Below are 15,378 nucleotides of genomic sequence, written 5' to 3'. Positions count from 1 at the left end.
CATCAAGACAACGAAAGATCTTTTTTCTTATTATTATTTCTAAATATAGGTGTGAAGCACATTAATATTCTGATGTGACAATAATGGCCATTTTGTCATGGATTAAAAAAAAAGTGACATGCAGAGATATTTTCAGTGGGACTTTGTTTCTTAGTGAAGAAGGTTCTTCAGGCTTTGATGCTGAGAGCTGTCGATACAGGTCGTACAAGATTTCAGGATGTTTTATTAAGCCTACCTGTGAAAGAAGAACAGAGGGCATCACTTGTTGTACCAGTCTGTGGGAAAGGAATCTTTTTCCCATTTTCTGGGTTTATCACACCCGTGAAAAATGTGCTTAGTTTTTTAGGGTCTGTTTCATTTTGCAAGATGCAGACAGATATTAATGATGAGCTATTGTCCGTTTATTTATTGACAATAACAGAGGTGATCAACAAATGTTCTGAAACCTTCCCTCCAAAACTGAGGAGAAGCAGAGACTTGGTAGTTTGTGTACCTGGTACCCCAAGGTAGTGCTAGCTGTAAAGTCAAGGCAAAGGACTCCAACAAGGCTGTTCCAGGACAAAAAAGGGTTTTCTGGGGATGATGTCTATAGGTTCCAGCATCTGTGACAGTAAGGTGATGTGCACAGCAGAAAGTTTATGTAGCTAGGTAGGGTAAGCTACAGTAGGTTAAACTTTCTATTTTGTTCCCTGTGCTTGAAGACCAGTTCAGCACACAAACACTGGAAGTGGAGGAAATATCCAAGTAAGCTTCATTCTGATTTGTCAGAACTTAAACTATGCATTCCTCTTAAATACAGAATTTTGGAATACAATTTGTACATTAAAATGGCTTCAGTCCCATTTAAATTGCTAATATGCAGATGCTTTTGTGGTAACTGTAAACGGACCCCAAATATCTGTGAAAGTATTACCTAGCGTTGTACTTGCAGTGTTTGGATGTTATGTTCTGTTCTAGAGAATGCAAATCCCCAAGTTTTGCCATGCACTGAAATGTCTGGAAGCAAACTTGCCCTTTGTGAATATAACAGCTCTGGAGTGGTGAGCCGTCAGAAGACAAACGTGCATAAAACCATCCCTTGTTGTGTCCCTACAACATCCCTACTATGACTGTGCAAATGAGAACTGCTCCATGGCTCTGCAAGCCGTGCATGCCTCTGTTCCTTACCTGCTCATCTGGCATTAATAAAAGCAGCTGAGAGACAACTCAGCCCAGGGAGTGAATCCAGAACTGCGGCTTGCGAATAACAGAATTATCAGAGAATTGTGAGAATAACTGGAGTTCCAGGTCTCTAGCTGAACCAAAAAATCTATTTCTCTTTTTTGCTGTGGGTCACTCTGAAGTGAAATTTGTGAGGGTTTTTGCTCTGAAACATTTTTTTTTGTTTTTCCTGTTCCCTGCCAGGTCAGGATCTGACTCCTTTCTCTTTGGGGCTGGAGGCCTTAGGAAGCACTTAAAACCTTAATTTAAAACCTTAATTTCCTTGTATTTGAGCTTGGATTTTAAAAGGAAAGTAGAGTGATGTTTGCTCGAGGGACTCAGAAGAATATCTGTACAGCCACTGTTTGAAATGAGCCTGAATCGGGAAAGGTTAGGCACAGTGTAATATCTTGGCAGCGCAGCGCGGCTTATGTGTGCTTGGTTTACAAATAACCACTCTTGGAACATCAGCACCTTTCATTCATTTGTCTAGGCTTTATCTTTTCCCCACCTCTGATCCACAAAAATGTTCTTTTACTTTTTACTTATTTTTCCTTCATTTACAACTCTTACTCAACCCCAAAGAAGCATTTTATTGCAAGAAGAAAAAAAAAATGAAATCTCCCCAGTTGCTCAGGCATTATGGAGTTTGTGCCATGTGGTTTTCCACTAAATGTGACAAAAACACAACCTTGTTCTAGCTCCACCCGTTTTTGACAGGATGCAACCCCCCACCCATTAACACGAGCACCCATTTACACTCAGTTTAAACATTGCATATGGCTGGTGTCTAATTCTAGGTGACTGAGCATATGAGCTTTCATTTCTGCCTTTAGCCGTGCATCTCCCATGTAAAATTAAAAATACCTCTAGTCCTGTAAAAGCAGGGAGCTTTTCGCTCAGGCCTGTGCTTTCTCCACGCACGGCCTGTCCCACACCCGTCCCGCAGCCCTCGGCCTTGTGTGGCCCGCGGCCCTGGCGGCCTTGTGCTCCTGGTACCGCCTCGGGCGCTGGGCACCAGGCTGCTGCGGGCGTGCAGCCTGACACCCTCTTCGTGAGGCCCCTGTTTGAGGCAGCCTGTGAGGACAGGAGTGTCGCTGGGGGCAACAAGTGGTGCCTGCACTTCTGTTCGCTCATGAAATGCAGTTCTGTTCAGCGCTCCGTGGCTCTGAAGCATCTCTACTCCTCGGTTACTTCTGTCCACGCTGACTGGATCGTCAGATCTGTTTGAGAATTGTATGTATAGGTTTTATTTATCAATGTTTTACCTACAGAATTTTTCAAAATCCCAGCCACTGGTACCATTTTGTACGAATTGACTTGCAGGATAGCAGCTCACCGCTGGGAATGCACTTGTTTGGCTTCTGAGGTTTGACTGTTTCTGGGCCACGGTTGGTTGGTCGCGTTCCTCCTCCCTCATGCAGTGTGTAGGACCGAGCTGCCCTTCGTTGCTCCTCAGGGACCCAGTTAACCCCCGGTGCGTGCAGGCTTCCACACACTCGGCTCAGGGCTGCCTCGGATGACAGGAGCCAGGCTCACAGCAGCAGTGCAGGATCCTGTTGGGGTTCTGTTACGCATACAGGTTGGCCTGAAGAAAGGATTTTCTGGAAATAACCTGATGTTGGAAAGCCGATGTGGGCACACCTCTGCAAGTGGTATTGCTTGGAGCAGATTCAGAGGCTACAAGCAATTTCTGCAGGGCTTCCTAGATATCCCAGTGCAATAATGCAGGTGCACAGAGGGAGTATAAGCTCATGGCAAGTTTGCAGGATTAAACCTGTGGGTTTGGCAGGTATGATAAAAGAATCAAGTTTACTTTATAGCATTAATGCATTCTGTGTCCTGAGAGGCCTGACTGCTTAAGCAGCACCTGATCTCTTGCCTCAGAAGCAGAGGCATATGGCAGAGGAGTGTTTGATGTGCATGGACACATCAGTTGCTCACTGTAGATATTCCTCCAGGTGCATAAAAGAACTCAAATTTGACCTTTGCCATGTTTCATTTACACTTTAGCCTGTATCTAAAAGTGAGGGTAGCTTTATCCTATGGATCTTGACGTTAGATCAGCAGGACTCATTTGGAGTCTTTCAGCAAAGCAATGCAGACAAAATCATCTATGTTTTTTATGCAGAAAAAAATCATTCCTTGTTTCCAAGGAATGAAGCCTCTGAAATATGATTCTTGGAAAATAAAAAAAAAAAAGAAGAAGAAATGTAATTTGTTTGTATGTTTAATTTCTATAATCAAAAGTGGTGCAGCTTTGTGTAAAACTGTACTTGCAGCGCAGTTCCTGAATTCATGATTGTGATCCTGCCCTTCTTCCCTCAGTATTATATTTCATGGTCTGCTGAAATCATGTTTAGGGGGATAAAAATAGTATATCTTCTGTTTTTTGGCATCCAACCTCTAATTTACAAATATAATTTATGCTAATCTTGAAAGTGCTTCTCAGATACAAAGTAAAATGTGTCATCCTTGGTATATGTGTGTATAATTTATTCTGATGGGGAATAGACATTTCAAAGCCATTTCAGCCCTTTATAGTCAGAACGTTTGATAGGAGCAGAGGAGCTGCATGTTCACTGCTCTAAGAGTTAGGAAGCGGTTAAAAAATAGCCTAAAATAACTGTAGATATTCTCTTAACCCAAAAAAGGCTAGAGGCAGTGAGGGATGGACTGCTGTTTGATCAGTCAAGTCAGCTCATATACAGTTCTTGAGTTAACTATTTTTATTCCTTTTGTATTTTTGCTGTTTGATAGACATTTTCATGATGGACTGAGAAAAATTTTCCTAAATCATTCATTGTAGTTAATTTTTCTGTGATTTCTCTTTTCTCTCTCTGGTCAGATGGCCTCCCTGATGGATTAGATGCCGCCACGTGAGGGTGGCACTGCACGGGCAGACAGCTCATTGCCAGGGAGAGTCTTGGCCACCCCCTTGGGCTGTTTGCCCTGCAGTTCACAGTTCTCCCCATTTCTGCAGAGGAGCTTGCAGAGGCTCCCAGCCCAGTTGCTCCTGGCTAAACACAAAGAAACAAACAAACAAAAACAGTACCTGTGACTGAGGCTTCCTCCTTGCTCAGAAGAGGAGTGAGCAAACAGCTGCCATTGCAACAGCTTCATTTGGTTCTCTGGAATGTCAGAACTCAGAGAAGGAAAGGTACCTGCTGTGGTTGTCAGCTGGGGTGGATCAGAGCATAGAAAGGGCAAAAGTATCTTCAAAGATGCCATGCCATCAGCAGGGTGCTTTTCCCTTCCTCCTGTTTAGGAAGTCAAGTCTCATACTCAGGTGTAGTTCCATTTTTGAGGCTGTGGATAAAAAGTTTGAAAGTCTCATATTAGGAGCACAGGAGGAAAAATGGAAACCAAACAAAGATAATGAAAACTACCGAGTGGTTCTTGGTGCCTGAGGCATGAAACTAATCCATTGTAAGTCTGAACTGAAAAGAGAGTTTCTGGATGAATAGCAAGAACAGTGGAAGGTAGATGGCTGGGAAGAAAATGTAGCTCTAGGTTATTCTGATTTTATGGGACTTATTTCCAAGAATTCTCCTGCTCCTTACAACTGGACTGAGGGATTTAATATTCCATACTGTTTACAGTTAAAGAAGCTAACTCAAGGAAAACAAATCTGCACAACTATTCATTGGTTTTCCAGGAATTAATTCAATTTCTGCCTGGATCAAGTAATGAAACTTTGCAGGAAAATAAAACCAGTATTTGCAATGCTAAGTAGGAACAATGCAAATTGAAAAGACCACACTGACTAAGGCAGACAGTCTCTGGATATTTCTTATTTGCTATGTTTTTTCCAGCAATGTGATGACAAGTTCTTGCCTTTCTAACTTAACAACTTGAAAATACTTTCCAAGTCAATAGGAACATTATGACTCATAGCAAAGCCAGGTGATGATGACCGTCTTAGTGCTTTACCCATTTAGAGTACTTCTGTGTTTGTTTACATTTAGCTATCCACTATAACCTGCCCCCTTGTGTTGTGTCATAAAATGAATAATGGAAAAGACTTTTTCCTCTGTAGTTGTTCAAACACTTGAATGTTTTGGTTATTCTGTGTTCCAGTTTGGTCAGTGCTCCAGTACCTGCTTGATCCAACAGAGCAAGCAGAGCACAATAGGCTGGGATACAGGCAGGATGATACTGCAGGTAGGAACAGCAGCTTCAGTGTGGTTTTATGCTAGCCCACTTCTGACCTCAGAAGTCTGAGCTGACAGATAAAACCTATATTGGAGATGCAACAAGACTCATCAGACTCATCAACTGGAGCTCTTGCTCTTATTTTAGAAATGGAAGCTAAAATCCACTATTACTGATTTAAGGCAGATTCAACTGTTTTGGTATTTGCCATAATAATTCAGTTCCAGTCCTGTGTGGAAGAGGGAGAGGGATGGAAAGCTCGCCTGCCTCCCAGTGCACCCAGGAGGAAATGTGTAATGTGGCAGCACTCGATGGTCTACAAGGGTCTTGTTAGGGAGGCTTTGGGAAAGGCTTGGAAAGTGTTCTTTGATGGAAATCTGCTTCTGAACCCTCTTCTTAAGGCTGGCTGGAGACAGCCTCACCGCACGGCCCTTTTTCATCCACTGCAGCTTCAGTCTCTAGACTTAGGCATATGCCAAAGCGCATTTCAGCACCAAGTCAGCTTTGCTTTATGTGTGTAACATGAGTGATCACATGAGTAATTTCGTTATTATATAAGTCATGTCTTTTTTTGTAGACAGATGTCTGTTGCATTTTTAACGGTTATTTGAACGCCGTACATAATTCTTTGTCAGAGAAGCAGTTGAACCTGGCCAAGTTCAAATTGAAACTTCCCAGAGGAATAATCCAAATCTGTATTTCCATATATATTAATAAACTGTTTAATACTTGCAGCAACTCACATAATACAGTTTTGAAATGAGATAGAACCCATTATCAGTACAATGAGGAGCACAGGCTCTTTCCTGTCAGAAATAATGGAGTGAGATCATCTCTACAATTATTTTCCCTAGCTGTCCCTGTAGTCATTTATGCAGCAAGGTGCATATAAATCTATTTCAGCCCGTTGTGGTACAGTGGGAAGTAGCCAGCTTCAGCCAACTTGTGTGGATGCAAGCAGAAGAAGTGTACAAGTAAATCCTTTAACACTGTCTGGTTTCATCACGTACCACCAGCAGCTCTGTGCATTGCAAAGCTGTGTTGCACGTGTCCAAGCTGAACTGCACCATGCTGCTGCCAGAGAGTTGGGGATGCCACATCTGATTTGTGCCTTTCTGCTTTTGTACTCTGGGTATGAGTCTGGAGAGACTCCTTTCTTTGCACACCGTGGTGTATTTCTGCCTGTATAACTGCCAAGTGAACTTGGTGCTCCACCTGATATTATGCTCGTGCTTATTAGACAAGCTATTCTAGGAAGCACCCACTGCTTGACATTCAGGCATCATCTCCAGCTTAAGTAACAGATCTAAGCCTTTGGGATCCTGGTCAATGAGCAAGAATTAGGGGCTCATGTTCTTCAGTTTGGAGTTTACAGTACCCAACCATCAGCAGAAGGTTGGCTCCTATGCCCAAAAAGAAACGGACTGATGCTTAAATGTGCCTGAAAAGGGGGAGATTGCATTCTCCTGTCTTTGCCTAGTCACTGAGCAGCTGATGTAGGAGAGCAAGGCCGGATCTACTTCAGTCATGAAGCAGAAGAACAAGGTCTGTTTCCAGCTGTGCCCACCACCTCTCTCTGGCTACAGGCTGTTTATTCTCAAGTGTACGAAGCAGCAGAGGCAGGTTTTCACCTGTGATGTTGAAAGAAATTCAGTAAAAAAAGAAAAAAATAAATGATGGAGAGAGAAGGAAGACTTATTATTTTTTTTTCCTTGAGATAGGGTTTTTATTTCTGAAATATAAGATGAAAGTTTGCAGGAAAAAAAAAAAAATAAAGCTTCATATAAGTGCAGTTCTGTGTATTCTTAGGAGAAGACTCAAACCTTTTAGCTCAGTGGAATTTATGTAAGTGCATCCAGAACAGGATCTGCTCTATGATGGGTAGTCTGAACACCTCCGCAAAGAAGCGAAGTAAATGCATCAAGTAAATAGAGTAATCTGGTAAAAATTATAGTGTTGGACACGTGGTGAACTGAAATTTTGTTTGCTAAATGTGATTTCTACAATAAAGGTAGGAAAAAGCAGATTCCCCACCTGCATTCTTCAGCATATTTGGATAGTAATCTTCTTTAAATAACGTGGCAGGCACTTCTGTAGTCTAGCGTCAGAGGATTATATTATTTTCAGGACAATTTATGAAAGATTAGTAGAGGCATAGTTAATCATTTAAATTGGCTACAGGTTTTTTATTAATCTTGAAATTAATGAGTTCTACCTTTTGATCTTTCTCGCTGCAAATCCCTCTGGAACTGATGCCAATTAGGTTTCGGTAATAACTTGGTTTTGAATGTGGACTGGTGTGTGTGTATGTGTGGCGTGTGTGTGAGCAGGGGGCTCGTGTGTGTATGTGTACATGTGTGGGTACGTGTCGTTGCCCCTGGAGGGTGGCACATCTTTATTTAGACCTGTTTGGTTGTTACCAGTTTAGAAAGTGGACCTCTCCACTAGCGGATATTAAAATAAAAATGCGGGGACCTCAGTAAGCTAATAAAGATTCTGCTTTACCATGCTCAAAGTTGTGCATTGCACAGTGCCAATCTGATGCTTTTAGGACAACCAGGTACGGCTTGTTTGCAACCTACAAAGAAGACGAAGATTAACCATCTGCTGGGGGCAGTATCAGGGAATGAAGTGACCTTACTCACTCTTGAAATGAACCATTGAGAAATGTGCTTGTCTTTTAGAGAGGGAAATGTTTTCAGCACCAAATAAATTACACCAGCCCAAAGCAACATTGGGTAAAAAACTTTGAGAGGAGCAGACTGACCCTGCTTAGAGCTTCATTCTGTGTGAAGGGGAAACAGAAGGTAATTAGGGCTTTCCGAGACTTGGCAGTTCTCATACTGACATCTCTACATGCCTGCAGTGGTACTACTTCAACCCTCCTAGCAAACAGGTCCATTTTGACCTGTGTGTGTTGCTGGGTTTCGTTACGCGGTCACTGAATGGCCTTAATTGAAATGTGCTGTGGGTTAGAAGGATATGCATGAGTAAGAGCTGTGTTTCAAAATTCATAGCCATGCATGAGTATAGCAGAAATAGCACCAGGTTCTGAGTCCTACCATTCCCAGAATAATGGATTCGATGTGACAGCTCTTGTTTCAACTGAGCTTGCTTTCTTCTGTACCTGTGTTTCTGAATGGCCAGCGGTTATTTTCTTCCCAGTGTTCCACAGCTCATGGTGTTTTCATCTCCTACCTACACTTGTCTTACCAGTCTGATGCTTCTCATGTTGCAGCTTCATATAGATTTGATAAGGTGTTAATTTTCAGTCTACTATATCCAACAATTTTTAGAACATTACTTTCTCTAACCATTCTTTAGTCTGAAGGGGAATGATTGACTGGGCCCCAGGAGCCTTATTTCCCAAGATACACGTACGTCTGTAGTTAAAGATGAGGGCAGATCAATACACTATGTAGCATTTCTAAAGCAGTGTTCTTGGTCCTACTGGCAATCTCTTGTCATCCTAAAAATCTCAGTTCTGATTTCTGATGTTTGAAATTTGCTCTGTAGGCAATTTCAAGTCACGGCACTATGAAACCTGAACAAAAAGCTTTTCTCAATTTCTTCTTGTAAAATTTGGAATGAGTGCATAGCAGTATATTAACATTTCAGTTATTGGCCACTTGTGTTGAAAAACTGGTTACTGCATTCTAGCAGTCATCTTGTTTTAAGGAAAGAGCATTGTGTATTTACAACGCAGAAAGGGCAGTCTGCTCGTACCTGAGACCATGGTTTCAGGTACATCCGAGGCAAGCTGGATCACTTACTTGTGTGTGTATTTTCTCTTACAGCATAGGTGGAGAAGTAGTGAGAGGAAATGAAGGAAGCTACGTGGGGAAGCATTTCCGCATGGGATTTATGACAATGCCTGCTCCTCAGGACAGATTGCCACATCCTTGTTCCAGTGGCTTTGCCGTGAGATCCCAGTCTCTTCATTCTGTTGGAGGAACTGACGATGAAAGTAGCAGCTCTCGCAAGCAGCCACCACCTAAACCTAAGCGAGATCCCAACACCAAACTGAGCACCTCATCTGAAACAGTCAACACTGGAACAACAAGTAAGAGTGGGAAACTACCGGATAGGACTGAAGGTAAACACTATAATTCTCTGGAAGAAGGGTTTTGCAGACCCAGCATTAAGATTAGCCAGTTGATATTCATGCATGTGGGTATTACTTGTATGCTTCCACAGTGCCAGCACAAGTATCCTAGATCACTGTTCCCCAGATTTTGGACTAGCAGTTAATTGCCAAGCTGTGACATTTCTCAGAACGACAGCACTATAACCATATAACATGTGTTGTTATATAATGGGGGAATGAGGTGAGTTCATTCAAAATGGAGGGAAGAGGCTGCTGTCAGATGGCATATAAGATACTGTTGCCTGCACTCCAGCCAATGACTTATCACTGTGGTCACTAGCACTGTACAAACCACTGCTTTGGAGACGGTCAACAAAGAAGTAAAAGACAGAAATTATTTAAAAGAATACTGTCTGGCCCTGAAACTCAACAACAAGAAAGTATCATCTGATGGTAAAAGTTGTACCTGAGGTGGTGTAACGTTTTGCCCCAAACTTGTCTTTGCTCATTAGTCTACATTTCTCTTCCCATTCCTCCCAATTAAATTTTATTTTCTCCTGAATGCCGAATCTGCTGAAAAAATGCACTGAATGAGGATATCCCCTCCTTACTCTGAACTACTACAGATGAGCTAACCATATAGGGATCTTCCTTTCTTCCATGGAAATGCATTTTGTCTGGCGGTAGGACCAGCTCTACTCCCTGCTAGGAGAGATCAGGATGACTCTGCTTCACAGTGTGAACTGTAGGAGGAGCCCTGAGGGGCAAATGGTTTTGATCGGTGCTGGTCTCTCCCACTGCTATGTTACATATCAGATTTGACATTCCGCGCGATGTGCTATGCTCTTAGTGCATATCCTTTTTGCTTGCGGTTGTGGCCATAAATACTGGTTAGTTACGCTCACGTTACAAACCCTTTTAGGTAAATCTGATTTATAAGGTCATCAGTGATAACAAAGGTGAAAAGGAATGTGTATTTCAGCTAGTAATATGTATGTCTATGCTTACAAGGATGATCACATGATGAACAAACCCATAGGCTTGTTTATGCTGCTGTGAAGGCTTATTTATGCTGCTGTGGGTAGTTACTTTGCCTACAAAATTTATCATTACTTTCCATATCTTGTTCGTTGCAGTACCACTACACCAGCTCCCCGATCAACTAACATGAAAAGCCTAAGCATTGAGTAGCTGCCCTTAATAAAAACAGTTTACCACAATTTTATTGGACCCGAAGCCTACATAGAAACCATTCAGATTTGTGCCACGGACAGATTTAAAATCTCGTATCAGAAAGTCTTTGGAGTCTGTCATTTATTACAAAACAATGCATGGTACAAACTTCTTGGTCTGATAGGCTGTGAGGAGCAAAGGCAGGAGCTCTGAAGGTACTCAAAAGCTATTGTAAAAAATTCTGTGTTTTAAAATATTTTAATAACTCTTTAGTTTTTATTAGCACTTTTTCTCCCTGAGTCTGTGCAACCAGAATCCCAGAAGCTAAAGGAAGCTCATTTTGCACTGAAGGCACTATAAGATCGGTTCTCACATTTTCTAACCTGTTAAATGAATATTCCTGCCAGTGTGTATTGACTGAGTCACACTGTATCATTGGGTTCTTTGCTGTAGCTAACCTTGGTTTCCTCTCTGGACTGATTAGGAATGGGGTCTGTTTTACACCTACCCCTCAGCACTTTTCCTTATTTACTGAGAAGCAAGAGACTATGACAGCCTTTGAAGTAGAAGGAGTAATGGTAATAGTAAGTGAAATACATCCATGTCTTTTACTGATCTCACAGAAGTTATGGCAGACTCCTTAAGCAGTCCACATCCTCATGAAACAATCTTCTTCAGCATTATCATTCTGCAAGGTTCTGAAAGTTTTGCTTCCTTTCCCTCATCTCTTCCTGCCATCTGAAGTTTGATACCAAGAGCATAATATGTGGTCACATCCCTTCTGATAGATCTGAAGGTTTGAAACATTTCTGTTTCCAAGACCAAGTACCACTTTGCTGCTCCCACTCTGTGCAGGCTGAGCGTGATCTGTCCCATCACATGATGGTTTTCAGTGGCACATGAAGCACTGTGGCAGTCTTCACTGACTAATCCGTATGACCGTAGTACTACCATACACTCCAACAAGTACTGGAGTTTTCAAGTATTGGAGTTTTCCTCGGCTTCATTATTATAATCAAGAGCTGAATATTCATAGCAAGATCCCTGGAAAGAACTGGTGAATGAATAACTCTCCATTGGTCTCATGAAAGATGTTACCAAAATGTTACCTTTTACTGTGACTAAATTCCTTCAGGGAGCATTGAGAATCTCTGTGATGCTTAATATATGACCTGTATTCTGTTTGTTCTTCTAGTTTATATATTGTGCAGCAGTGGGCACCTTTAGACTATCTCACAATAGATTTAGACTATAGTCACAGTAGATTTCCCCGGAGATTTTGAACTGATGGAACCCTTTAATCGTGCCATTATCTTCATGTGTTCAGAACATCTGCCCTGTTTGCATGTGTCTGGTTTAATACATGCCAGATTTTTAGGGGTCACATTGTGGCGTGTTTTTTGAAATAAGCAGTCAGGTTTTAAAGTCTGAGATATAGTCAGGTGTGTTAGAGGATGGTATTTGGATGAACAGGCTGGGTTTCTACAATGCTTTTTGTGTTCTCCTATGGAGGTGCAGGAACATCCAGATTTAAATTTCAGTTACTGCTGCCCATATTTACACAAATATTTGTGTATGCATACATCTCTCACACATTTGCACGTACTTGTGGCATTTGCAGGCTGAATATCTACAGCTCTTTTCAGGCACTATGGAAAACAATGATGAAAAATCCTATTGTTTCTCCATCAGCTCTTATGGAATCTATACAAGAGTTGTCAGAAAATTGTTCCAAGCTCATTTTTTTATGGCAATGCAGAATAATTTGAACTATAATATCTATTGTGTGACCCAGTGGCTACTTTCAAAGGGAATTTGCTGCATTTCCTAGGCAACCAGGGACAGCCTTACCACTTGGTTGTATTGAACATGTTTACTTTCTGGTTTTTGATAATGATCCAGTTTGTACCAACAAAAGCAGTTGCTGATGGTAACTTTTATTCTTTTCCTGATTGTGCTAAAGTCAAAATATTGAATCCATCACATCATAACAACTACCATAACAGTAGATTATGTTTTGAATATGAGCCTGACTTTACTGCAGAAGTGGCAGGAAGAATTTGGTCATGAGCTTGAAAGATCTTTTCCTCTTGAAACACAAATAGCATCTGTAACAGCCTCAGAACCTCTGTAAACTTTTCTGTAAGTGCTCTTGCTTCCAAATTTGTGGGAGTGTGAAAAACTTATTTTTAAGTTGTAATGATACACGTTAACCCTGTCTCATTATGCAGCAGTGTGATAACGCTTCTGTGTGTGTTTCATCGTGGTCTACCTTGGCTCTGCCTGAAAGAGTGGTCTCCAAAGTGAAGGCCTGACTCCCCTTAACTTTAATTTTGTTGGTGTGTTGCCACACATGCTTTTGTATCCCCTCCTATCCTTCACTGTTCCTTTTTTGCTCTTCCGGCTACCTCCCATATGCACCCACTGAAAGCCTTCCACCAAATACATTTCTCCTCTGAGACAGTTTCCAGAAAGTTGTTTTTAGAAACGTAGGCTGCCTTTCTGCAGGGCTTTCAGACCCTGGTAGGAACAGCAAACAAATGTGCTGTGCCCCTTACATCACACGTTGGAAGTGAGAAGTGAACTGAACAGGGTAATTTTAAATAACATATTTCAGCACGGAAGGCATATCTAATCTGCATCCTGAGAGGCTTCTTAATGAGAAAATGCAAGAGTTTAACTACATGATGTGCTCTCAGTACCCAAGCTTACAGAGAAAGGAAGTAATACAACAGTATAATTGGTGAATGTAACCAGCCTCAAGTGGTGGATTTTGATGAGATCATTGCTTCTCCACAAGAAAGATTTCCAAATCTACTGCAGCTCCAACACAGATGAAGAGTGATGAGTGAATTGTGTTTTGAAAGATAATTTTTGTTAAAAATTTCTGAACTTGTTGGGTAATTCAGATGGCACCTACATTATATATAAATAAAAATACATACATGTAAAATATAATAGTGTAATTTATGTATATATAATATGCACATTTATATATAATGTAAATGCCAGTTGCTTGTGCTTGTGCGTACATAAACGTGCACGCAAATGCCCATTAAAACTCAGAAAATGCTGTTCACTGTAATGCTGCTGCTGCCAGAGCCCATGGGAGGTTTAGGTCTGATAAGTGGAAATGCTGCAGGGACCCCACCTCTGGCACCCACTCAGTTTGTTCAGGGCTTTCCTCCTCAGTGCCTGGAAGAAGATAACCTTCGTGCTGCTTTCTAAGCCTGCGCAGCCTCTCTCCGTTGCTCAGTAATCTCTAAAAGTGGGTGACTTGTAGGGAAAAATTTCCTCTGGAGAAAAGCAATTACACTAACTGTAAGTGGGGTTGCAGTCCAGCTGGTCTCTCCCATAAATCTAGTTTTCTGTCAGCTACGCTGGTGACTCTGTGTTGTAAACTTGAACTTTTGCTACTGTCATTAAACAGAAATTGGGTTAAAGGGAGTTAGAGCTTTCCCTGTTTTTACAAGGTGCTGGTTTCCTTTTATTTCCTACCTTAGCTAACATTGAATTCAACGTGAACTTTGAAATAGTGTCCTCTGCAGGACTACGTCATATCCTTCCTTACAGCCAGATCTTACTCCTGCATCTTTTCATCTCTGCCTACAAAAGGAAGAAACATCACTAATGAGCCCTATTCAGACCTAGCAAGCCTAAAGGCGAGTTCTGGTGGGTGTAGCCAGGGGCACCAGTTACTCCTCCTGGGCTGTCGGCTCGCCTCCTGCCAGGCCTGGCAGCCCCATGCTGAGGCAGCAGAAGGGAATATTTTAGGCTCCCTCGTCGCCACAGCTGGGCATCACCGTGCCTTGTGGTGGAGCACAGGGGTGTGCAGCACCGTGGGGCTGTTAGCTACGGAGGTGTGATGCCAGCCAGTGCGCAGCCATGCGTAAAGCAGGACTGGTTTTCCTGCCCCTACTTTCATCTGATTCTTGACAATAGCTGCCATTCGTGACTCCAGAGGTCTGCCCTGGGAGCCTGAGTGGTGCAGGGATGGGTGCAGTGCCTCCAGGCTCTACGCCAGCTTGTTCCCGCTGAGTTGCTCTCTAGTAGGAGGCACACAGCAAAGATTTTGGTCTAATTGCTACCATTTGATAGCTCTGAGATTTTCAAAGGCTTTGCTTTTGGGGGTGGGGAGTGGTCGTTTTTTGGTGCTTTTTTTTTTTTTTTTTTAACCAATATTTCAGTTTGTCCCTCCTGCAGCGAGCTGGTTTTCATTTGCCAGCTCCCAGAGCTGGGTTGCTTGCCTGTGCGCACAATTTCCTGCAGCATTTCATCTTTTGGGTCTGTTTTGTGGTCCCTCAGATAAGGGAGGGCAAGGGGGAAGGAAGGAATGGAAGCAGCGGTTCTAATAGCTGTTATAATAGCTTTCTGCGCAGAACAATGAACACAATGTGATTTTTGGAGGGATTTATAAACAAGTTTTGAAGCCACAGAGGGAGTATGTTCTTAGCCTCAAGGCACATATGCATACTCATTAACGTTAATGGAAGTTGCAAGCACTGAACAGAAAATAGACCACGCAGTGGTAAAAGACATGAAGATCTAGTTACTGACTTGGGAATTGCCTTGTGCCCAGGACCTGGCAGTTGGTACTTCAGCAGTGCTGTGCTAGTCTATCCTGTGTACTTAGTGTCTTTTTTTCTTTTTTAATTTAACAAAGTTGCTTCACGTATTTCTCATGTCTCTTTTCACATTAGGATGTTACTCATTTGCTCAGAGAGATACTGCACCTTTGGAAAAGGCACAAAATTAAATGTGCA

The 15,378-nt window shown here is 42.1% G+C and overlaps 1 protein-coding gene across 6 annotated transcripts in view; it reads left to right on the top strand.

Moving 5' to 3' along the window:
• The window catches only part of NYAP2 (neuronal tyrosine-phosphorylated phosphoinositide-3-kinase adaptor 2), a 136,888-nt gene that overhangs the window by 50,491 nt on the left and 71,019 nt on the right, over window positions 1-15,378 (top strand). For 5 of the 6 annotated variants that reach the window (XM_035334246.1, XM_035334244.1, XM_035334245.1 and 2 more), the window contains one exon: window positions 9,153-9,451. In XM_035334246.1, the coding sequence (XP_035190137.1) occupies window positions 9,153-9,451 (299 nt within the window). The remainder of the gene's footprint in view (window positions 1-9,152; window positions 9,452-15,378) is intronic. The other variant, XM_035334247.1, reaches the window with a different exon arrangement.

Source organism: Oxyura jamaicensis, chromosome 9 (genome assembly GCF_011077185.1).
Source record: "Oxyura jamaicensis isolate SHBP4307 breed ruddy duck chromosome 9, BPBGC_Ojam_1.0, whole genome shotgun sequence".
NCBI classification, from domain to species: domain Eukaryota; kingdom Metazoa; phylum Chordata; class Aves; order Anseriformes; family Anatidae; genus Oxyura; species Oxyura jamaicensis.
The sequence above is the reverse complement of the archived record's forward strand: the minus strand, read 5'-3'. Positions and strand labels throughout refer to the sequence as shown.